Genomic DNA, 26,964 nt, shown 5'->3' on the forward strand with positions numbered 1-26,964 from the left:
CCCGCACGAGAAACTGACCCGAGCTGTGGCCTTCGCAAGCGCCTTCAATGGAGAAACTGAATGGCTGGAAATGAATGAAATATGGCTCAACGGATTGCAAAGCCCATAATGATGGGAGATTTGCCTCTACAATAGCCAAGGGGGCGGCCCCAGGCACTATCAAGGGCTCCAAGACCCTGAGTGTGTCCTCTTCTCTTATTATCAGCCTTTTAGCCCCAAACTTCCCATTTAGGCATTAGTGGCCCGCCGTGATTGAGTGCATCGTGGGTCTTCTAAAAGAACCAGGCTTTTGAGTCGCCTCCCCTCCCCACCTGCATCCCACTGCATGGTTATCTCTCTGTCTCAGAGAAGGGAGTCATTATCGCAGAGGCCACATCCAGAGCCACAGCAGTGTAAATGCCTATTATGCTAGGACAAGGGTCGCTGCTATGGGCGGCTGGGATAAATCTGCTCAATTTAGGGTGAAAAAAGACTGCAGCCTTATTTGTTAAAAAGTTTCAAGTTGCATGAAGTAAGTTTACTGCACTGATGCAAAACATGGATTTTTCTAGAAACATTGGTAGTGCATTATCATCTTGCAGTGTAATTTTTCATTAACAGTATGTTTAATTATCGTCATAATAATTTTTTTTTGTCTCATTTTCATTGAAAAACTACTACAACAAACATTTTCGTCTGTAATTTCATAGACAAAATTGAAGAACGTCTGATTGTTAAGGAACTCCCAATTCATTGTCTTTGACCTGTGCTCTTCCAGACCAGATAGGTTTAAGCTTCACGTTTTCAACACCAATTCTAATCCTGATTTCCATTCTGGAATGAGATGATAGCTTTCAATTCTTTGTGAGATGATAGATGAGTAGTATAGTGTCAGGGTTGAGGAGGGTGAGAACCATCTGGCAGGGTGACGGGAAAGGTGAGTATGCTAAAGTAACGCTAATGAAATTCTCTTCGAATGACAGCCTAGCTAATAATAATAATATCTTCACTCATGTGAGAGGATAGCTCTCGTACAGTGAAACCCTGAGAACTAATGACAGCTTAATTAATGACTACTTCTATTTCCAATAACACCTAGGGAGGCTAACATTCGCTGATCCATCTACTTCATGAAGCTTTTAGTTTTAGATTTTTCACTTATGTAGTAGATCAGAGCATCAAAGGCGTGCCTTATGATATCTTTAGCAAATATGCAATACAGTAGAGCTGCCTGCAGTGGTTTGTTCCATCACTGCTAAGTGCTAAAGTTTTTCTTGATATACAAAACCTGTTGACTATCCCATCTTACACTAATATAGAGAACTACTAAATCATTAAAATGTTTTTTTTCTTTGGTCTCGTCTTATCTTATGCACCAGGATTGCTACAGAAAATAGGTGCATGATGCTCGTCCACAAACACTAAATCATGTAAGAGAAAACACTTGAGTCTTGTTTCTCAAAATTACTTTCCTGACATAAATTTTGTATTGAAATCCCAGAGTTCATTATGATAATTCACACACAAAAACATTTAGAGTCAACAATCCCTTTAGTACTATTGCAAAGCTGTCAAACGCATGGCCTATGAATGATATATACAAAGTTCTGTCATAAAACTCTAGATGGCGCATGCTAATAAGTTCTTAACTCAATCTGCTTGCAATCACATCATTCTCTATGATTGGTCCCTGCTGTATCAGTAGCCAATGAGCTCGCTGCTCAACCTTCAAATACTTGGTTAACATTTTCTGTAGCAGCGCGCTTTCAGAAACCCTCCACCTTCCCCAGCTCCACCTGTTTAGATCTGCTAAGTGTAATTCATGTATGCTATTGTACAGCAGCATCATGTCTTGCTCACAGCAGCGTATTGTGTGTGTATTGGCAGTAGCAAGTCCTTTACTTGCTCTGCAGCAGCAACAGCGTAGCAGATCTACTCCGCCAAGCGTCCAATGACCAAACATATCAACACTGTCATACCCTTTACCATGCCAAACACTCTGAGAGTTGTCATGACAGAAATATAATTTAGCTACAGTAAAACTTTAACAGAGCAAGTTTTTCATTTGTTTTGTCAACTGTGAATAGCTTGCACCTTAATGTGGTAGAGCCTCTCATAACTTTGGTTTGGCACATATGCACGAATTTGTGCTTTTCAGCTGAAACTGGATCCGTGATTGAGACATCTGTCCCAGACACATGCCGCTCATTTTTTCTCCTGTTTTTTTTTTTTTTTGTTTGTTTTTTGTTTTTTAAATTGCACACTGTAACATTGATAACATGGACAGATGCAAAGTCAATTTCTCTGCCAAATACTTTATTCTTTTCAATATTGTTGTAGGAGTTATATTTCATAATTACTCGTTTTTATTTGTTTATTTTTTTTAGTACATGTTTATTTTATCTACAGGCTTTATCAAAATTAGTATGTGTTCCATTTGTGTTACCAAAATATTTAATGCTGAAGTAGTAAAGTTGATTCTGGACTGTAAGCAGTAGTTCTCCACAAAAAAAAAAAAAAAATGTTATCATTTAACTCACCCTCGTGCCATTGCAAAAATGTATGAATTTTCTTTCTTCTATGGAACACAAATTTAGGTATTTATAGCAGAATGTCAAAACAGCTCTTTTCTACCATGAAAATCAATAGTGACCACAGTTGTCAAGCACAACTTTCAGTAAATAATTACTTAAATTTCAGTCTGATCCTCACATAAAGTCTGACTTGAGATGACGTACAATACAGTCATATGGACCATTTTTATTGTGTTCCTTTAGGAAAACATCCTCCAGTCACATCACCACACAAATCAGTGAATCAGAGTTATGTAATCAGATTACTTTTTCCAAGTAACTAATAAAGTAACTCATTACTTTTAAATTTACAACAAAATATCAGTTACTTTTTCAAAAAAGTAACAGAAATTACAAGTTACTTTGTTTTCTCATGTATTGACTGACAGCTCTCCTGTCCCAATGTTGAGAGAAATCGCAAGTAAGAGCAGAGGTGTGTGAAAGATGATTATTGTAGATCTAGATTAAATGTGAACATGCATTTTGCTCATTTCACATGCTCAAAAACACATTAAGTATTCCTCATAATGAATAAAAACAGTAAAATGCAAACTCTCTAAAATATTACGCAAACGCATTTATATTTATATTATATACATATATAAGAGACTTTTTTATTTTGGGGCCAACTATTCCTTTAGTGGATGTGATCATTCTACTGATAATGAAAAACCAACTTGTAAAGACATGCTTCAAGTGCATGGTATTCATATTCAAGGTACAATATTCAGAAGCTCAACAACACCTCTAATGATGCCACAAGCAGTTTCATTAAAGTTGAGCAATTCAGTAATTCTGGTTTTACAGTTGCAGGTACCCAAACAGACACAACGTGGAACATGCAAATGTGCATCTCAGAGCATTTCTATGTGTTTTGGTAACAAACATGACCAGCAGTTTCTTACTGTCATGAAATAGTTGTCAGAAAATCAGATATGACTGGCAGACTGTAAATCAGTTGTCTCTGTCTTAAATATTTCTTGCTAAACATTGGTTGCCACCAGCACTCTTGAGGCAGATATTGGATTTGATTGACAGTTCATAGTCATTTCAGACTCAAAAGCTCCATCTGGAAGAGTGTTTATGGCTTGTTACAAGATATAGACAATAATTGGGCCTGCTATGTGTGGCTGTATCTGTCAGAAACGGTTTACTTGTTATAAAAACTATCCCATCTGGCAACACTTGGAGCACTTGACCTACGTTGGAAAATAAGGATTAAATATGGATTGCCCAAAGATAACAAGCACGATAGAAAGAGAAAGAGAACATTGTTCAGTGCTTTTCATTTAGACAGGTGAAAAACAGCATAGAAAGGAAGTGAAAGTTCCTGCGTCTCACATTTCCCTCAAACTATAAATACAGGTCGTTCCACAAAACAAGCAGCTGGAGGAGTTCAGGAGTGACTGAAATCAAACCCACATCTCCATATCTCTGACTGAAGTTCAGGACAAAAGCACTGTTCTTCAAAACAACGAATGTCACTTGTGCACCTCTTATACAAAATCTCATTGCTGTCTGGAGAAACAAATGAGATATTCCTCCTAGTCTACATGCAGCTTCAACCTCACGTGTTCCACAGACCTTCTGTGCAAAACAACTCATATACAACAAACACATAAATTATGGAAAGGGCCTTTAGGGTCATTTGCTGCATATTAAGCTGGTGGATTCCAGGAGTCTTGCGTTACGGGTTCACAGGTCTACGTGGGTCATGTTTTGAGATGTCGGTTTTAAATATCTTCGTGTTTCCCTGCTGTGAGTGGTCAGGGCAGGATCACAAACTCAGCATGTATTATTGGGAATACTAGCCGTATAGATGGCTTATTATAAAAACTTTGCTGCCACTAATAATAACCACACACAATAGCCCACACACAAACATGCTCACAACCCAAGAGAAGTATATTTTTGAATGCTTAAGAATATTTTTTATTATTTTTATGGCATATAAACATTTTAATGCACTACCGTTTTATAATATTTTTGAGAGACGTTTCTTGTTTGCTGAGCGAAGCTGCATTCATTGTAAAATATTACTACAATTTAAAATAACTTTTCTATTTGAACATTTTTGAACATGTGATCAAAAGTGTATTTTCAGCGTCATTACTCCAGTCTTCAGTGTCACATGATCCTTCAGAAATCTGATCTAATATGATGATTTGATACTCAGTTATTATCAATGTTGGAAACAGTTCTGCTTGATGTCCATGGAAACAGTGATAAAAAATTTTTTTAGGATTCTTTGATGAAAGAAAGTTTGGAGAACAACATTTATTTGTAATAGTTTTTTTTTTTTTTGTAACAATTTACAAGTCTTTACTATCACTTTTACACAATTTAATGCATCCTTGCTAAATAAAGTATTAATTTCTTTAAAATAATTATAATAAAACAATCTTACCGACCCCAAACTTTTGAATGGTAGTGTACCCTCTTAGGTGACACTCTGTCCACTTTAGACATTCTATAAGAAACTTTGCAACTACATGTCAACTAACTCTCATTAGAGTACTAGTAGACTGTTAGGTTAAGGTTTGGGTAAGTAGAATAAGTTGACCTGTAGTTGAAAAGTTACATAAAGCGTGTGAGAAATGAACGGAGCTCTTTTTACCGCCTAATTGGGCTTCAACGGTTAAATACACATACTTATGTCAAGCATTGACAGTTGTAAGCAATGACAGTTTGCTAGACATGATCAAGTATCTATTCGCACCAACTGTTGCTCACCCACTAGACATCTGTGCCCTCCTGCTACCATGGAAACAAGATCCCATAATAATCACAAGCCCACCCAACTGCTGTCCATCAGCGATTGGGATCTGGAGGGCCAGCAGAGGAGAGAAAGAAAACAGATAATAAAGAGCCGGATGATTGAAAGTCGTAGTCATGGTCCTTCATAATCTTGAATCAAAATAACTTCTCCTTCCTCTTGTAGAAACATCTCTTCTCTGATGATGTGTTTACTGGCACGAGGGCAGGGCAACCTGTCACTCACATGAGATCCACCAATAGCAAACCACAACCATCCAATCAATTCTCAAATGAACAAAATCAAGTCCCGCCCTACATTTGTTCTTGTTTGAGAAGCGGTTTCACTCGGATATACGTCACAATAGAGAAGAAAAGACTATTGCAAGTTTAATTTAAAAATTCAACTTTGTGGAAATATGTCAACACAAGAAAGAACATTTCATGGGGTCTCTGAAGTATTTGAGTGCCTGTGGTATTTTAAATGGAGGTCGGTCACTAATGCACTGGTGAAGCTTTTTACATCTGTCGCACAGAGCTATACGGTGTTATATTATCATGCTGACAAGTATACATGTTCTCCAATAAAATGGTATTTCAAGAGCTTATTTATGGAAATGAGTGTGCACTGGGGAACAGGACCTTAACACACACACACACACACAAACATGGTGCCAACATATTGTTGCAAAATCAAAGGAATCAGTTTCTTTGACTACAGATTTTCATGCATTTAAATATATTCACTCGCTCTCATTCAGACTAGTCTCAGTTAGCATCAAAGGTCAACTAAGACACGTCTTTTTACGTACACAGCTGACGGCAATTTATGCCACCCCTAACCTCTGAATGCGTATGACATTTGAACCGTTTCCTGTATACGGTATCTCCAAACACCTGTTTGGTGTGAGGACTCACGGGCCATTCGAGGTGAAGTTCAATAAGTCTAGCGTCCCACTCAACGCTGAGTGATTATGTGGAGGTAGAGGAGTGAGTCAGCAGGTATTGCTTTCTGAAATGTCATTATGTTCTACAATACTAACACCATCATTGTTATTATACCTGAAGTGCTGCTATCTGCACATCAGGACCAGTTTGATTTTCTCTCACTTTCCTTTGAGTTATTCAAATGTCTCTCGCCCCATCCATCACTCTCACGCGCAAACCGGCAGCAAAGAATAATCAAATAGAAGATCTCTTGAATGTCTCCATTGTTGCTCCAAGAGTGCACTGATATTAAATGGAGAACAAATGAAGACGTTTGCTTTAATCTCCTGTTTCTAAGATGTTCCTTACAATAAAAAGGCTCTTGTAATAAAAAAAATGATTTGAAGAGATCTCCATAATGTCTCACTGTTCTCAGATTCAGAAATCTACAAATTTATCAGTCAAAAATTTCAATATGAACATATATTTTTCATCAAATTATCTTGACCAAAATGATCTAGCATATGTCTCCACTAGAGTTTTAGATGAGGTCTCAACAATGTCTCAAAAATGAAGCCTGCAATAAGTCAGAGAGAGATCTCAATATGAACTCTAAATATTCTAATACCAATTACAGTTGTCTTATTTGCATCAAGCAATTTTAAGAGAAGCATCAAAGACAACATTGAAAGTTTGATTAAACATAATTGAGAACTCCACAAAGTCTCCGGAACAATAAAAAAAGCTCTGGGAAATCACACTTATCCTCTACAATGATTTCTGAAATATATAGCATTGATATATTCTTCTTGACAGATTCAACACACACAGTTTATTCCCCAACATAGCCTAATGCAGCTCTAGCTGGGCTCTGGCCAAACAACACTGAGATTTGCCCCTGAAACAGCATCTCTCTTTCAGCCCTGTGGAGTTGCATCACAGCAGGTCACATCAACACCTCTAAAATTACTAGTCCCAAACCAATCCCACAGACATTTAAACCGACAAGAGCACAAGACATCAAAGCAGAGACTGGGGGTGTGTTCACACTTCAAGTTCAGTTCTCTTGGTTCTTTTGGACCGGACCAAAAAAAAGAAAATTATAGCCTACATTTAGCCCTGGTGTTCTTAGTGTTAACACTGTCATTTTTAACACAGAACCTAAAAATACAAAACAAAAAACAGCTTTTATGACGTATATTTTGCGGCTAAACTTACCGAACATCCAAATCATGGTGTGTGCTGGGCTAAATGCGCTCGTTGTATGTGCGTAGCCTGCATATGATGGTATTTTGACCAGCTGTGAACTTGTGAAGAGCTTAGAAAATGTGTAAAGGACTCAAAATATCGTCAGGAATCCCTCCGTCACACACGCAAAGATCTTCTGCGTGGTGACAAGCTTCTGACGGGCAACATTGTGACTATACGGAGAAAAAACAGGTGTGCTTGAGCTATTTTTCATCTTTTAGGGTTGCATCTTGTGATATCACGTCCTGTTTTTTGGTTAGTTTAGATGTCTTTGGTTCTTGTTGGATCCGAACCTTTTCAGGGGTCTCTGTTCGCTTGTTTGGTGCGCACCAAGTTTCAAATAGCAACGTTAACACTTATTCAAATGAACCGCACTAACAGAGCAATCACACCACAGTTCGGTTTAATCGAACCAAACATGCCAAGTGTGAACACACCCTTTAAGGAGCTGTCAGCTTACGTCCTGTTCACACTTGGTATTATAATTTGTCTCAGATGATCACCTGTATATAGCACTGTCCCCTTGTTTTTGGATCACCCGAAACGGATGTTAACACCAGGTCAACAGCACATGTTTGAGCATACGGACGTGTTCGACTGCTGAACTGTAAACCGAGAGAGGTGGAGCGGTGAGTGTCTTCCTCTCCCTCACTGTGCGGTGACAGATGACTGAGCTGTCGGGGCTCTCCATACGGCTGCTGACAGGACTGTATTTCACTATAGTGGTCACCACAGTGCTCCTGTTCTTTACTTGGAGTCGTTGTGGAGCAGTGCAGGACAAAAAACTGGCTGCTCTTTTCCATGCAATGAAAGTGAATGGAGACTGAAGCTGTTAAACCCTAAAATTTACAAAAAGCACCATAAAAATGATCCATATGACACATCAGCCAAGTGTTTTTAAATGTACTCTCTGTACTCGGGTTGGTTTTATATGGTTAAAAAAAAAAAAAAAAAAAAAAAAGTTTACATTCAATGACGAAATACATTTTATATATATATATATATATATATCAATGACGAAATACATTTTATAATTCAGGGATGTGCGGTCAGGGTAGGCAGGGTAGGCAGTGCCTCACCAAAGGAAATGTTGACATTACATTTATTAATTCCAAGAACTTTATTAATTCACCACATTATTGATTGCATTTATTTTATTCCAAATATAAATTTTTGTAACAAAATTTTTCAGGAATACACATATAATATACTTATTTTGCCATTGTTTGCTCCTAAAACCATTGTTTCATGCAGGAAATTCAAGGCCATGGCCATTGAGGCAGAGGTTAGCAGTGCCTCTTTGGTCCATAGAACGTAGTTTACGTAGGTTTACGCAGTCAGTTCTCATGCTGTCTTGAATTATCAACATTGAGGCAGAGACTGAGAGACCGAGCTTGCTTCATGTCACGTGATCCACTCGCTAGATCACTCAATCCGCGCTTCCCGATCTAGCGGCGCCTAGCGTTGGCTGTCAACAGGCCCGCCTAGGTGGGTAATCGTGAGAATTCCCGGTGGGCCGCTTCACTTTTGGGCCGGTCGAGGATTTTTTTTAACATTTTTTTTTTGTTAACATTTGTCACGTTAGTTACATTAGGCTACGTTCCGCATTCTGACACCGCAGCCAATATTATCTGACCCTACTCACCGCAGCGCGCAGCCTCTGCATAGGTTGTACCATGTGAGGGAGTTCTCCCCTCCCCTCCTATAGAGTTGGTTGGGTCCATAGCCCGTCTTTTCCAAAACGTTAGGCTTGTTCGACTTCATGCAGCTCTGCGCAGACCGATCGGCGGCTGACTTAAAGCAGTGCATGCCGGTTAGAAATTTTGTCCGACTTGATACAGCGCCGACAACACGTGACTGTGACGTATACCATCAAAGTACCGCGAGAGCGATTCGAGAGTAGCCGGAGAACTCAGCCAGCGCAGCTTCTCAAGAGCGGCTGCACGAGGGCTGATGACGACACAGCTGTTCCATGATTGGCCGGATTCACTGCATGACAACGATCACGTGTGTTTCGTGTTTATTCGAACACCTTTAGTTCCTCTAAAGCTCTCAAATCAGTTTTTTTATAACAGTAAACACTCTTTTCATGTCGTTGCGATGTTATTGTCTCATGTTTATCAAATTAAAACTGATTAAAAAACGTAGACCCCACTTCATTGATAGTAGTTTATGTTGAACTTTATTCTTGTTCAAACAGACGCTGTATGAAGCAGTACATAAAGTATTGAATGAAAATGTCTCTGAAACATCTATTATTTGGCAAATATTGCATTTATTTCACTTCAGCTGTGGTAAAGTATGCAAACACCACGTGAGCGGTCACCACGGGAACCAGAAAGTGTCCGACTTCACGTCTCCGTTTGCTCCCCGCCTGCACGCGGCTACTCTCGCCGATTGGTTACATCCAGCCGCTGCCGATGTCGAACACACCTGTTTTCTCAGGTAGGCTACCGCGGCACCGCCTACCGATAGCTGGGCCGGCCCTACAGTAACGGTACGCGTCAGGGAGGATGGATGGGAGGAAGAGGCCAGGAGGTATGGAAGCTTTGTTTCCGCCACAGAATAAAACATTTTAAAAGATAATTGCGACTTTTTATCTCACAATTGCGAGTTTACATCTCTTTGTGACTTTATTTCTCAGAATTGAGAATTGAAATAAAGTCGCAATTGCGTGTTATAAAGTCAGAATTGCGAGATATAAAGTCAGAATTGCGTGAAATAAAGTCGCAATTGCATGTTATGAAGTCAGAATTGTGTGAAATAATATCGCAATTGCTTCTTATAAAGTCTAAGTGAATTATTATTTAACCTTTACATTATTTGTTGAACCATGGCATTACAAACTACACAATAGTGACTAGGCTCTAGTAGGCTGCTTGTCGGTTCGCTGACACCGCGCCGCCTCCCTCTCTTACTGTGTCCCGCACAAAACATTTGTTTGTTGTATAGGCTAAGTGATAAGATAGATGTGTCCATTAATTTGATTATTAGATTTGATTGTGCATTAGCCTCACATATGACTGACTTTGCTGTATGCAGGCAGCGATGTGATGATGCCTGATATGAACTTGGGTTGCTGCATTAACTGAATGAATATATGAACGTATATGCCACATTGATAGGTCACAGCCTACCCATGACAAGATTTCACCGCACGTTACGGTTTTATATATATATATATATATATATATATATATATATATATATATATATATATATATATATATATATATATATATATATATTTATATATATATATATATATATATGAAGAGTTCAGATGCAAAAGCCTCTAAATGCCATCTGAAATTTTCTTCTAGAATGATCATTTTTATCAAGCTCGTATATTTAAATTCAATAATTTCACTTAAATGGCAATGAAGATTACCTATTAATTGTCATTTAAGTAAAATTACTGTTGTGTGTGTGATTAAATATATATAAAAATATAAAATATATATCAAATATTTTCAATTTAACATGTTTTAACCAATATTATGAATTAATTAAATATGAATTCTTAAATATCGTTCTAAAGAAAAATCTAAATTAATTTTCATTAAAAGGTAAGTATTTATTTATTCATTAAAAGTAAAATATTAATGTATTTATTGAATGAAATGTGTGGAATATTAACAGATCCAGTGTCATTTAAATATTATATATTTGCTATTACAGTATTTATTGACATTTTAAATGAGCTTTTATTTATTATTATTATTATTATTATTATTATTATTATTATTATTATTATTATTATTTTAGTAAAGTAGTTTTGGTTTAAAATGTCTATTTATAACAATTTCAGTTTTAGTAATTATAGACTTCAGTTTCCAAGTTTTCAAAAATGTTCATCTACTATTTATATTTTATTTGATGTAAGCTTTATTTCAAATAATGAAAAATGATTTATAATAGTTACCAATAACAAAAAAGAGCTTAATATCATTGTCCCTGTAATACAATTGATCAGTTTTGCGTCAAGCCTAACAACACCCTTTTATTTATAATAAAAATGACTATTGCACAGCCTCTCTGCTTATTGCTTTAATACAGTACATTCCCATCGGCCCAGAGCTTTTCTGCCCAAGGTGATTTTATAATAAATATGTCAATTACAGGCAAAACACTTCTATACATCAGCTGAAAGAGCTTTGAATTGCTTTAATGATCCACCTTCACCTCTCGCTTTCTCGAACCCATACAATTTACTTCCATAAAACAGAAAGCTGAAAGCACGGTCCATAAATCAGCTATGAAACAAATTTTCCTCACTACTGCTCCTTTCATTTTAGGGTTGGCTGTGCAATAACAATCCCCCTATGTCAGCGCGGTTCATTTTGCGGAGTGCTGAGTGTGAGGTGGAACAGTGGTGTGTGGCGCTGAAAACAAGGACTTAACAACCCAAAGCGCTGAAAAAACACTTCCTGCCTGTCCTTTAGCAGGCCAGACTTCCTGTTTGTCTGAAATAAATCTTTGCTTAAGCTGGACATTCCTCCGTGAGCTAGTGTTTCTCTCTCTCTATGTTTTCGCAAGCTCTCTCTTCCTCTGCTTCTGTTTCATTGTCTCGTTCTCTCTCGGGCTACCCCATGGGTGACAGAGCTGTGAGTGAAAGAGGTTAAAGAGAGCAGAAATAGAGGGCTGGAGATCAGGTCACAGAGAGATAAGACCTCCTGAACGTGGGTAATTGAAAAGTTTAGACGGACAGAAAGAGAAAGAAAGAGCTGGTAAACGACAGAAGAGAAAGACAAACAGCACACGGTCAAGTGTAAATGAAGAGGCGTAATCACACAAGACCAGCTTCCCGTCATGTAACACCTTCAACAAGCTCTCCTTTCAGAAAACATTCGCATTTGTCAATGTTTAAAATATAATGAAATAAGTCAAAAGTAAAATGTACGATATATTGGTGCATTATATCAGCCAATAATCGTACAATAAGTTTTACTTTTACAATAAAGGTTTTTTTAATGAGATGAATACTTTTATTCAACAAGGATCCATTAAATTGATCAAAAGTGACAGTAAATGCATTTATAATGTTGTAACATATTAAAAATGAATGCTGTTATTTTGCTGTTATCAAAGAATCCTGAAAAAACAAAAAATGTATCTCAGTTTCCACAAAAATATTAAGCAGCAACATTGGATGTTTCCAACATCGATAATAATAAGAAATCAGCATAGAATGATTTCTGAAGGATCATGTGACACTGAAGACTGGAGTAATGATGCTGAAAATTCAGCTTTAATCATAGCAATAAGTTACATTTTACAGTATATTAAAATAGAAAACATTTCTTTCACAATATTACTGTTTTTTTTTTTTTTTTTTTTTTTTGTTTTTTTTTTTACCTAATAGCCTTTGTAAGCAAAAAAAAAAAAAAAAATTAAATCATACCAAAACTATTAAACGTTAGTTCACATAATAATTGCGCAAAAAAATTATGGAGGGGTTTGCAAAGGTATGACCTCCACTTATTAAGGCGTGAAACTCTAAAGATTCAAGAGTACTCTGTTGTTCATATAGAAGTATATGCATATTTTGGTCATTTTATCAAACAATCTTTCAGTAACGTTACTTTACAAGTTAGTCAGAATGTATGTCTCTAAATATATATATGCCTGGGAACAGAAATCGCCTGCATGAGAAGGTAACCATAGCAACAGCTGCTTGATCACTGTCTGTATTGCATGGTACATCAACATCATTATACAGTTGTACATCATTGTGTACAGTCATTATAAACCAGTTTTGGGGAAAGTTACTTTTAAAAGTAATGTGTTACAATATAGCGTTACTCCCTAAAAAGTAATTAATTGCGTTACTTACCCTAGTGAAAAATAAATATACTAAAATGTATTTGTAATACATTTATTTTATGCTGAGTATACAGTATTACAAATATGTTTACATATTTATGTACTTAATATGAATACCCTGCAATTGTACCTTTGATATACTAAATAGATATACTTAAAGTCTGCTAAATTGGAACAACTAATTTTGTACTTACTGTACTTTAGTTATCCAGAAATAGTGCTGAAGTTCAACTAAAGATATACTTAAGGACAGTACAGGTCAAAAGTTTGGAAACATTACTATTTTTAATGTTTTTGAAAGAAGTTTCTTCTGCTCATCAAGCCTGCATTTATTTGATCAAAAATACAGAAGAAAAAAAAAAGTAATATTTTGATATATTATTACAATTTAAAATAATTGGTTTTCAATTTATTATACTTTAAATTATCATTTATTTCTGTTACAGCTGAATTTTCAGGATCATTACTCCAGTCTATCACATGATCCTTCAGAAATCATTCTAATGATGATTCATTATCAAAGTTGGAAACAGTTCTGCTGCTTAATATTTTTTCATAACCTGTGATACTTGTTTAGGATACTTTGATGAATAAAAAGTAAAAAAAATAAAAAAGAAGCAAATTTTTAAAAAATAGAAATCTTTTGTAACAACAATATACACTACTGGTCAGTAATTTGGGGTCAGTATTTATTTATTTTTTTATTTTTTTGAAATAAATCAATACTTTTATTCAGCAAGGATGTGTTAAATTGATAAAAAGTGATCGTAAAGAAGATTTATATTATTAGAAAATATTTTTTTATTTTGAATAAATGCAGTTCTTTTTCACCTTTTATTCATCAAATATATTAGGCAGCAGAACTGTTTCCAACACTCATAATAAATCAGAACATTAGAATGATTTCTAAAGGATCATGTGATAGACTGGATGTCACATGTGACACTGAAGACTGGAGTAATGATGCTGAAAATTCAGCTTTGCATCACAGGAATAAATTATTTTTTTAAAGTATATTCAAATAGAAAACTATTATTTTAAGTTGTAATAATATTTCACAATATTACAGTTTTTTTCTGTATTTTTGATCAAATAAATGCAGCCTTGATAAGCATTAGAGACTTCTTTCAAAAATATAAAAAAATCGTAATGTTTCCAAACTTTTGACCTGCACTGTATATTTGATTGTGCTAAAGTGGAACTATTGCAAGTATACTTTAGGTACACTTTAAATATCTTGAATTTAAATTATACAGTGATCATACTATCCTTACTAATAGTGATATTAACACACATTAACACACAAACTGACGTTGTGGGCTCCAAATGGAAAGTGCCACAACCGCTGACCCCTCCCAGCACCCCATGTAAGTCCAACAGACCTCCATACCTGGTGGGACGGAGGAACAGAACTTTCCAAGGGTAAGGTCGATAGCTACTGTTCCTATCTAATTCACCCAATTCAGCCATGAATGGTTGGATAACACTGCGGAAGCGTGCCGGGTCCAGATGGAAAGGGGCGCTACGGAGACCACATCCTGCCTACAGGGAGGCAACATGTGGGAGATACACATATGAACTGACCCTCGGGACAGTGCTACGTATGGAAGATCTCTGCGGCAGTTCCTGCCAAGAGAGGGATGGAACCATTACTGATGCAGAGACGGGGCAAAGTGGAACCTGCCCAGGGAAAGACACGTGTTTACCGACAGGGAAACCGTACCATGGAAGAATACACATATGGGATAACCAAGATGGAATCACAACATATGGGGCATCTAGCCCAGTACAGGCGCTGACCAACCGAGCATTCATCTTAAATACTGGGCTTGGCTTCGGACGCTTCCGCTGCGTCTGACTGCTGAAGAATGCCTGGAGGAAACACCATCCAGGGTTCGCCAGAGAGGGAACTCACCTGGAGAGTGAATAGGGCACTTGTATCCCCCTGAGAAGGGAATGGCGCTGCAAGTGAGACACCTAGGCAGCCCTCCTGCACATTGCCTGTTTGTACCCAACACACGGAAGAAACCGGCTCCACTTGGAGATTGTAGTATCTCGTGATGGGTTAGGTGTCGTCCAGCCCGCAGCTCTGCAGATGTCTGCTAAGAGGAGGCAACTCTCTGTGTGGAGTGAGCTCTCACCGTAAGGGGGCACGGCTCGCCCTGGAACTTTTACGCCAGGGCGATGGCATCTACTATCCAGTGGGCCAGCCTTTCCCTTCTGCTGACTTCCAAAGCAGACATGAGCTGTTCTGAGCTTCTTAAGCTTTGCGTGCGGAAGTCGAAGATGTGCAGAGCGCGAACGGGACGCAGCGATGCAAGGGCTAGGTCTGCCTCCTCCAGGGGCAGCGCTTGCAAGTTCACCACCTGGTCCCGGAAAAGAGTGGTGGGAACTTTGGGCACATATCCAGGCCGGGGTCTCAGGATTACATGAGGGTCAGCCGATTCAAATTCCAGGCACGTTTCGCTGACCGAAAAGGCCTGCAGGTCCCCCACCATCTTGATAGATGGGAGCGCAGTCATGAACACTGGAGAGACAGGATCTTAACCTCAACTGACTGTAGCGGCTCAAAGGGCGCTCTCTGTAGGGCTGGATGTACCAAAGAGAGGTCCCAAGAGGGGATGAGGCGTGGCCGAGAAGGATTTAGTCTCCGAGCACCTCTCAGATGACTAGGTCGTGCTTTCCCAAAGACCTACCGTCTACTGCATCGTGATGTGTACGTACACTTTCAAAGTGGAGGTAGACAGCCTTCACTCCAGCCTCTCCTGCAGGAAGGAAAGCACAGAGCTGATCGGACATTTACAGGGGTCTTTGGGAAGAACACTAATCAACGAACAGACTCCACTTCAAGGCATAAGCTCACCTAGTAGAGGGGGCTCTGGCTTGAGTGATAAGGTCTACCACCACCTGTGGTAGGCTACCGGACGTGGGTGCCACAAGGTGCCCCGTCCCTGAGAAAGTAGGTCCTTCCTCAGGGGAATCCGCCAATTAATCCGAAATGACTCAAGTCTCCATTCTCCCGGGAATGTAAGCTGTGGTGAGAGCGCGTCAGCTCTCCAGAGGAGGAGATGGTGATCAAATTGCGACATGTGAAATTCACGGTCTGCGAAAGTAGACCACCTGATCACCATCGTCGTCCGGACCAGTGCTTGCACTCGCAGGGAGTGGAGTGAGAGCGGAGGGAGCACCGAAGCATCTTCGGGCAGTAAAAGATGCCTTCCACGACTTTGTGTCCTCCTCATGCGCCTCCTACTGTGCAGCACATCTCACTCATCAATGTCCATTGGCTTGTTTTGTTACCACTTGAAGGTGATTGGGGTCCCAAGTGAGATCCCTCAACGTCAGTCTGTCAATGTAATGTCAAGCTTGGCTGACTGATAGGGAACTCAAATTTCCACACAAGCTTTTTTCAGTTTAAAGAAAGGGCAATAACATCACCCATCACAGCAGAAAACATTTTATTTGGGTATGACTCAGTATATTTTGACTACTCCAAAACAAATCATCTATTCAATACAGGTTATTTGGCCCCTTTCAAACAGTATACAGTCAGCAATTCATCACAGTTTGAATCATAAAAGCACCCAACAATGAATCACTTGCTGTTTTCAGCATGACGAACAAGGACGTGTCAAAGGGGGGTGTCAGACAGACAGATAAATCTATAATCCAAAGGTTTAAACATGAAAGGGAAAAATGGGATAATTTCTGTACTTTCAAGAACAATTGGCTCATGATGAGCAATTCACCCAAATGACTCATCGTTCTGTCTAACGTTTTTTAGCCAAAAGGACACAATACACACCACAGCAGGAAGAACCTGTTCTCTGATCCCCAGTATTTAGTCATGGTAACATGGTAATACCTTTTCCTTAGTAATATGCAGCTGAACTGAAACTAAAATTAAAATGAATTCAAGTTCACTACTCCTGAGTAATATGTCCATTAGTTTGACTGTTTTCCATTAGGTTTTATTGGTTCAATTCCAGCTGGCAAACACATACACACAAACAAACACACATTAACACACACAAGCAATGCAATTATCAGTGCCTGTTTATCTTTATCCTGTGAAAAAAAGACACATGCTTGTACATTTGTAATCCAGGGACATTATTAAGAAAGACCCTATTTTGAACAGAGAAAAAAGAATCATGTAGGCTATATAAATCATATTTGCATGTTAAACACAAATATTTAATATTTAATGTACATTAATATTTAATAAATGTTTTACAATACAGTTACATTTTTTACATTTTAAATTAGCCTTATCCAATTGCTAATTGAGTTAAAGAAATTACTTTTGATGGACAATTGATCACATGTAAACCACCGAATAACTTGAATTAACTGATTCCAAAGTGCATGGAGTGATTTGATAGATATGTGTAAACAGACCAAATTATAAGTCATATTCACAGTTAAATTGATGAACCAGTTAATCCGGTTCATAAATCAGATGGAATCGAACCGGTTGAACTTAAATTAATTAACAGGCTCAGTGATCCAGTCAGAGCAATTCTTGAGTTCAACAGAGGTGAAGATTGTCAGTAAATAATTAAATTGTGGTCTGTTCATTCCACAATGTAATTATATGATTACTATATGGGGGGGGGGGGGGGGGCACTTTTCACTATGATCTGATTATAAAAAGCGGCATAAAGATTCCTAAAAATCTTCCTCTTGTGTTTTACAAATAAAACAACAACATAAGGGGTTGGGACAATGTTATTTTACTGTCATTGTTACAGTGTAATTATAAATTAAGTACTGACTTGAGTAATATTAATTAACTTACTATAGAGTTAGGGTAGGATTAGGGTTTGGTTGAGGGTTAGTTGCATGTAATTGTGCATAATTAACTGTTAATACTATTGTTATACATGTAACATATGTAACAAGGTACTGTAAAATAAAGTGTTACCCAATTTTGTTGTGTGCTTTTGTCATTTTTATATTTCTATTTAGTTTTCATATATTTTTATTACAGTTAGTACTTTTATTTTAGTACTTCAATTTAAACTTGTTTTATTTCAGTTTGTTGCCAAAACATTTTCATTTGAGTTTTAAGTTTTTCATCTAATATTTATTTTTCGTTTTATTTCAGCTTTATTTCAATTAACAAAAAACTGTTTTCAACATTGATAATAATCAGAAATGTTTCTTGAGCAGCAAATCATCATAATAGAATGATTTCTGAAGGATCATGTGACACTGAAGACTGTAATGATGCTGAAAATACAGCTTTACCATCACCATAATATTAAAATAGAAAACAGTTACTTTAAATTGTAATAACATTTCACAATATTACTATTTGTACTGCATTTTTGATTAAATAAAAGCAGCCTTGGTGAGCATAAGAGACCTTTCAAAAAAAATAATAATAATGTTTTCAAACTTTTGATAGGCAGCCTACTGTACATTTACATTATTAATAGTAATAATTAATTATCAATAGTCAATATTATTATCAATAGCAAACTATGAAAGTGGTGCTCCCAGTCCCCCATAACTCATATGCATTTTCAAGTTATAAAATAACCTTGATGCATTTCTGACCAACTTGCCCATGACAAATGAACCATTGAATCATAATAGATGAGATTAAACTGCGTAATACTGGAAGGGCTTTCCATTACTTCACAAAGGGAAACATCATCCATCTCTGAAAGAACAAAGATAGACTTTAGAACAAGAGGGCAAGAAGAGGGCTCTAATCAAAGATGCTTTTGGTGACACATAAAGGGCTTATCAAACTCATTATCAACGAAATGGGCATCAGATGAATCAATGTGAGCCACAGGGAGGTGTTGTCTTTGCCAAAGCCCCGCTGTTCAGAGCCCTCACTGCCAGACAGCACTCATTAACACAACACAATACAAATGAAAAGGACTCAATTGGCAAGGACAAGCTGCAGTCCAGTGATTTAACATCAGGGTACTGTTCCGTCTCTCTCTCTCTCTGGGTCGCTCGCTTTTCTCTTAACCCCTGTCTGGTGCTTTTCACGTCTCTCATTCAGTCTTGTTCAGTCGCGCATACTTCAATTTAACGCCACGCTTCAACTCATGCGGCTAGTTCAATGTCAAGAGTTCAGCCGCTGCTGTTAACTTCCAGGAACTCAAAACAAACTATTCGATAAACTTTAAATTATGACCACACTGTCCAATCTATACACTTACATGACGATAGGATAATACCATGTTTTTTTTAGACTATATGATATCTCATTTAGTACCATTTAGTACCCTATATGTAATTTCATGGTGTCTGGGCATAAATAAAGTACAGTAGCTGTACTATAGTACAGTGATGGTATCAATGGTAATACTCTAATAAATACCATTGTGCTTAAATTAATATACCATGGTGGTAACATGGTCCTCAGAGGCACGTTCAAGAATATCATGATACTACAATGCATATCACAAAAAAATTAGGGCTGTCAAACGATTAATCGCGATTAATCGCATCCAAAATAAAAGTTTGTGTTTACATAATATATGTGTGTGTATGGAGTATAATTATTTTCTATATATAAATACACACACATGCATATATATATTTAAGAAAATGTGTTATTTATATATAAAATATTTATATATAATATAAATTATATATAATATAAATATATATACACAGTATATACATGCAAATATTTCTTAAATATATACATGCATGTGTGCGTATTTATATATAGAAAATAATTATACACCGTACACACACATATATTATGTAAAAACAAACTTTTATTTTGGATGCGATTAATCGCGATTAATCATTTAACAGCCCTAAAATTTTTTTATACTTTTTGGTACTTTTTTAGTGACTAACGCTTTGTTTGAAGGCGTCTTTGTAATGGTGTAAATATACTGAATAATATTAATTATTAGAGCATGTACTATACGGTTAGGATTAGGTTTAGTTGCTTGTAATTATGCATGATTTACTGTTAATACTACAGTAACAAGGAGACTGTCAAATAGATTCCATGTTTAACTGTAATTCCATGGTTTTATTATGGTAAAACTGTTACTAGCATACTATGATAGACTATGGTCTTCTTAAAATGGTAAATATTTTTTTTTTTAAAAATCATAGTATGCTATATTTTTGGACATAACAGAACTCTCAAAAGTACCTTGCATTACCATCTAAATACCTTGGTAATACTGTTTTTGGGACAAACTGCCATTGTTAACAAATGTATGAACACTGACAAGTACTGTGGCGGTAATAGGGTACAGTAATGGCATCAGATGGTAACACTGTGGTAATTTTAAATATACCATGGTGCAAATGAAACATTTCGTATTATCAATGTTGAAAACAGTTGTTCTGCTTAATATTTTTGTGGACACATTTTGTTCAGGTTTCAGCAACAAAAACACAGCGTCAGTTCAATTGACAGAACGTCAGTTTCATGATGCAACTAAACAACTAATTGTCAGTTTCCATTGATTGTAAGTGAAAAACTGCTGATGAGGGGCATGATGCTTGCTTACATCAGCCACGAGGTACTACATCACTCTGTCTGATGAAGGCAGTGCTATGAGCAACATGACAGGAAGTGATGCGTTCAGCAGCCCTGCAGTCCTGTAACCTCCTTGTGTCCGGCTCTCTTAAGTCAAACGCCTCTGTCTGCTAGTTAGAAGCGACAGTGGACACCTCATCTGAGCACACGATGACGCACCTGGATGGCTAACTGGAGATCAGGTGAAATCTGCCCTGACACTGTTGGCTTTGGGGCCAATTTAATGTCACAATAGTTATGAGTGCAAACCTCAGATGATTTATTCAGGAGGACAGCACATGAACGCACATGTAAAAAATGAAGACAGTATTTTGAATGCATTTGATACATTTCAATTTATATCAATACGTTTTACGCAAATTGTTCGCTTTAACATGAATTTAAAAGGGTGAGTGGGACTGAAACACAAAACCATGTCTTTGTCCGCCTATTTGAATTCAAAATGCATTAATTCAGCTCACTTGCTGAGCTTGTTGGTTCAACTTAAAAGCATATATTAAAAAAAATCTAAACTAAGTTGTAACAGAAAAGCTGCTTTAAGATGCATTGCTTATGTTCCTGAATGGTAGAACTTCGGAACAAACTGTAAAAAGTTGTATTAGTGTAACTTAATGTTTTTAGGCTGATTCAGTGATATTCAACTATATTTTTCATTTGAATAAAAGTTGCAAAAGTTGAATAAGTACAATCAACTTGGATGTTTAAGTCATTTCAACTTAAATGACATTAAACTGACTTTAAGGTTGAAAATTGCACAAGTTATTTTAATGTGAAAACACATTTTGTCATAAATTATTGATCTTTTTTTTTTTTTTTTTTACAGTGACCATTTGAAGCACATCTTTTAGTAGAGTAAGAAACCAAGAAACTACAATAATCAAGTAAATCTTTGGGGTTGTTTTACGCATTACGTATGCACTATTATATTTTAAGATTGGAATGCTTAAAAGTTAAGAACATGAAACAATGTTTGCAACCCATTTTACATTCTTAATGCATTTCCAAATGAAACAGGATATTCAACAAGACAAAAATGTAGCAAATCTGATTGTGTCCATCAGCAAAAGTAAAAAGAGCCCATTAAGCAGACGATGGGAACTAGCAACACCAAGGTTATGGGATCAATTCCCAGGGAATGCATGAACTGATAAAATGTATATACATTGAATGGCGTGCAAGTCGTAAATACTTTACAGTTTGAGCTTCAAAAAAAGCAAAATCGTTCATGAGGCAGAGCAAGTTTTTGCATTTTTGACAAGCATTTTTATGATAAATTGCACACAATAATCCAAGAATGTGCATTAAAGTAAATAGGCTTTATTTCAATTTCATGTCGTCTTTTAATTAAAAAGCAATTAGCATGTGCGTTTGCACTTACACTAAGCTAATGAGAATGAAGATGAGCTATTGTCACTTCGGCTGACACAAGAGACAAATGAGTTAAGTTCATGAAGACAAAGCATTTTTAAACATCAGGAGTCCAAGAGCCACATCAGGAGTCCAAGAGCCTGACTAGAATTTTCCACGCCTTGAGCCCCTGCAGTACAAAGAAAACTTCCTTCTAAGACGCCCCACGCAGAATTTGTTTCACCTTCTCTGTCGAGTGCCACAAGCCCTCGAGACTATCAGAGCAGCAAATAAAAGGCACCTTGCAGGCGAGAACTAAACAAACTGAGTTTGGAATTACAGACCCCAGCTTCCCGTCTAAAACTCAATCAGTTTCCCTTCCCTCGCTGAGGCAAAGGCACCCTGAATTACACCGGCTGGAATCGATGTTTACTGAACTAGAGACAAAGAAAAGGGGGCTTGAAGTCGATGACCTTATGATATGAATATGACTTCTTTGGTTTGTTCCAAAACAATGACAAAATTTGCATTTAGGAGATCTAAGCATTCAAAACTTACAGTCTCTCACTTCCGCTAAAATGGATCACGGACTTTTATGACATCACACGGAACTTCAGATTCTCATCACATCTTCTGTCCAATCCAATGCTCTCTAGAATCTAAAGCTCCGCCCCCTATGCTATAAATACCACCTGGCCAAGAGCAACATGTCACGGAGCAATATGACTTGGAGATGTGTGTTCGGTTGCTCAGACGCACAAGTTTTATTCCGTTTTCCAACTGTACGTCGGTTAAGAATGAAATGGCTAGAATTCACACCTCTAATATTAAATCCAACGTATCATCAGCGATCGGATTCACTTCCATGATGCTGTCAAGTACGACTGACTTGCAGTCTTTTGAGGGAAACTAAACGCTATTGGCTATTTGAAAAGGGGGAGGGGCCATTCAATATGCCCCGCCTTAGTTTCCTGTTTCAGTGGAAATTATGTCAATGCATCGAACAAAGCTGTACGTTCCAAGGAAATTCAGTGAGCCTTTAATTAAATTATTATTTCAAATATATATATAAGATACTAATATCGGCTTTACAGCATAACACAGTTTTATACATTTTCAATAAGCATGCATGCTTGCAAAGCTGTTATAGTGTAAATCTCCCAAAACCTCTCAAGAACATAAAATCAAAAGACAGAAATAAGAAAATACAGTAAAAAAACAACCAAACCTATATTACGGTAATGAGAATAATCATGGAGAGAAGAAAAATCGAATCAAAGAAAACAAATAAATAAATTGTGCATTACAGTATTGAGAATTTTGAGGTTGAAACTGTTGTGAGCACAAAATATAATCCGTTTTGTACCCTTTCAATTTAGATGTGAAATGTGACCAGGGCGTGTGTTCGTGAGTTTCCCCCTAAACTTGTCTGCATGTAAACATATCTGCCAGTCTGTTACTCACCTCCAAGGAACTGCATGCCCCCTGCTGCGCGTCCAATGGTTCTGGAGATGAGCTCTGATATGCAGCAGCCCATGAGCGCCGTGAGCGCCACCAGCAACAGCAGGCCACATCCCACCCCCGTCACCACCGTACAGATCCGCCACTCCACGCTCGGGATGCCCTGAAAGCTCGCGTAGCGCCCGCACTGCTCCAGCATGACCGTAGCCTGCCTCTCCTCGTCCCGCACGGGATACGAGCACCGCCGGAAAGTGCCGAAGGACACCGGCTTATCCATCTGGGAGCCCAGCAGCCAGTAGGGCATGAAGAAGCCCACGCATGAAGCTGCTGCGCTCAGCAGGGACACCAGAGCCCAGATCATCCCGGTGCACGTCAGGCTGGATGCCATGCTGGACAAATGTGTTTAAATATTGGACACGCTTCCAGAAGAGAGCTTGGGAAAAAAAGAGGATGTCACGAGAAATAGTTCCTTTTCCCTTGTTGGAAGGAGGATGTCTATCTCCATACGGTTTTCACCATGGTTCTGTGTGTCGTCACCTGAGGAAGAAGCAATAAAACACACTGTCCCGTCAGTCTTCAGAATGTTTCGACTAACATTTAATCAGTAAGAGTCAGAATTCCTGTTTTCTGATGCAACAACATTCATATACACCAAGGGTCCTCAACTCTGGCACTCGGGATCCACTTTCCTGCAGACTTCAGCTCCAACCTTGATCAAACTCTGCTGTTCTAGTAATCCTGAAGCCCTTGATTAGCTTGTACAGGTGTGTTTGATTAGGGTTGGAGCTAAACCCTGCAGGAAATTAAGGGGGCGTTAGACTACAACATTTTCAACAAAAAAAGTCCCCCTGTGGTGAAAATTAAGCTTTTAATGTTGTGTATATGTCTATGTGGTGTTTGTAATGTGCTTTAAGACAAACCATGTGCAAATTCATAAGTCAACACCATTGCTGAGTATTTTCTCCTTAAAACTGCAGTGAACCAAAAACGCGGTAGTTCGCTGGTGTTTCTGACGTCACAAACTACCTTGTAACCAATCAGGTCAACGTGTGATCGTCAACGAGTGGATCTCTGAGCTGGTGTGAGTGAGTGGAGACGGGGCTAATTTGCATATTCATAGAACCGCATATACTAAATGAGGCAAGGGTGTAGAGTTAGATTTAAGATATTTTAAGGCATGAAGAATTTTTTTTCAAGGAAAAAACATTTAAATATGTCATTTTGTTGATCAAAGATGAGTTTTAAGGGATAAAATGATTGATTACAGGGGGACTTAAAGTGTTTTTGGATGTTCATTTACCGGACAACAGCGTTTTGGGGGCCTGAAAATGCAAATTAAATTTTTTTTTAAAAAAAATATGTTTTCATCTCCGTGTAAACTACAAAAACGTGAATTTGTGGAAATGCTGACATTATGCGCATTACGTGTTCAGTCTATTGGCGCGTAGTTTTTCTTTACAAAGTGACATCGCCATCTACTGGCCTGGCATGAATAATACAACGTTTTTGGCGTTTTCACAGATCTGTGTGAATGGGGATTGTGACAACGTTTTCGCCTGTACGCGAAAAAACGCAAGGAAAAGTTTTTCATTTTAGTACATCGTTGTCGTGTACACGTACCCCAAGTGGACCTCGAACGCCAGAGATGAGAACCTCTACAACTGTTCAAAAGTTTAGGGTCAGTCAGATTTTATTTTATTTTATTAAAGAAAATAATACTTTTATTTAACAAGGATGCATCAAATTTATGCATAAAAAAAGTAAAGACATTTATAATGTTACAAAATATTTCATTTTCAAATAAAAGTTGTTCTTTGATCCAAAAGATCAAAGAATCCTGAAAGAAAATATTAGTTTCCACAAAAAAGTAAAGCAGTACAACTGTTTTCAACATTGATAATAATAATAATAATAATAATAATAATAATAATAATAATAAATGGTTCTTAAGCATCAAATCAGCATATTAGGATGATTCTGTAAAATACTGTATAAAATACAATTAAATAAAATATGCATAAATAAATAAACAAAGAAGTAAACATTTCCATTCCTGTTTGTTCTCCTTGGAATACTTAAAATGAATGAATTAATTAATGAATGATGAAATTTAACAAATGATTTTAAGCTTCTGAAGTTTAACTTGATGTTTGTTCATCAGTTGTTGTTAATAAACAACTTTAAAACAGTGCAGGAAGAGAAAACATTAATCCATATAAGGCTGACTTAGGGCTCAAACATCTAATATTTACACAAAAGATTGCAGAGGGACACTAGTAGAGGAAAAGAAAAGAAAAGAAAAGAAAAGAAAAGAAAAGAAAAGAAAAGAAAAGATGATATATTGTATTAGTCAACAATATTATTTGATTTGCTAAACGAATAGCTATGAAAAAAAGTAAAAAAAAAAATAAATAAATAAATAAATAAAAAAGCTCATTTTGAGGCTCGTCGGAAAAATTATTGCACATTTTCACTTTTCACAGTGACAATCTTTACAATAATCAGTTATCGTTAATAAGTTATCGTAATTGGCAAAGCTCCTCAACAGACTGATAATCTATTAATAGTGCCAGTGATATATTTATGATATAAACTCCTGCCATGCAAAAGACAAGCACGACATCATGCAAAATATGAATAACCATATAAAAAAAAAACATATTGTGTGATAACTTACATAGATAGGCCTATATTCTGACTGGCGTGTTAATTCAAACTCCGGTCCAGCTTCATATGGGACCGTGAAGAAGAAATAAACTTTGTCCGCACAACGGGGCGCAACTCGCTACACGCGCGCAGAAAACGCGCGTTAAATCCCGTAAAATGAGGGTCTGCTGAGGTCTGCTTGCGTCTTTCTGTTTAGTTCACTGTCACTCCTGCAGGAAAGCGCTGAAATAATCCCAGTGTTATTAATAAGAGACGCAAAGTACTGAGCAGTGTGTCCGTCTCGCTGCACTGAGCGCAGTGTGGCAGCAGTCAGACTCTCGCTCGCTCTCTAACCTACTAGAAGAAGCTCCGCCCACCGACCTGCTGCCTCAGAATCACACCGGGGCTAGTTGTCACACTTCTCAGGCTAGATTTATTTTAAAATCAGTTTCTATACAGACACATGCCTTAAAGTCTTTACTACAAAAAATACATATTTTTTTCCCCAGAACATATCCTTTGTTAATGCCCAGCTGAAAAATATGCTGATCATATATCACACACACACATAACTTACTGCTGGGAATGTTATGGAATGTGGTATGACAACGGGAACCTGTTTTTTCATTGATACCGATTTTTGAGACGAATACCTGCGTTTGAAAA

General features: G+C 37.4%; 1 protein-coding gene across 2 annotated transcripts in view; it reads right to left on the reverse strand.

The window, feature by feature from the left end:
- LOC307167019 (LHFPL tetraspan subfamily member 6 protein) overlaps positions 1 to 26,640 on the reverse strand; it is an 88,146-nt gene extending 61,506 nt beyond the window's left edge. For both annotated transcript variants that reach the window (XM_079885890.1, XM_079885889.1), the window contains exons 1-2: positions 26,330 to 26,640; positions 23,656 to 24,189 (exon numbers count right to left, since the gene is read on the reverse strand). In XM_079885890.1, the coding sequence (XP_079742016.1) occupies positions 23,656 to 24,040 (385 nt within the window). In that variant the 5' untranslated portion in view covers positions 24,041 to 24,189; positions 26,330 to 26,640. The remainder of the gene's footprint in view (positions 1 to 23,655; positions 24,190 to 26,329) is intronic.
- Between the last annotated feature and the right edge of the window lie 324 nt (positions 26,641 to 26,964).

Source organism: Squalius cephalus (assembly GCF_949319135.1).
Source record: "Squalius cephalus genome assembly, chromosome: 11".
Lineage (NCBI taxonomy): Eukaryota > Metazoa > Chordata > Actinopteri > Cypriniformes > Leuciscidae > Squalius > Squalius cephalus.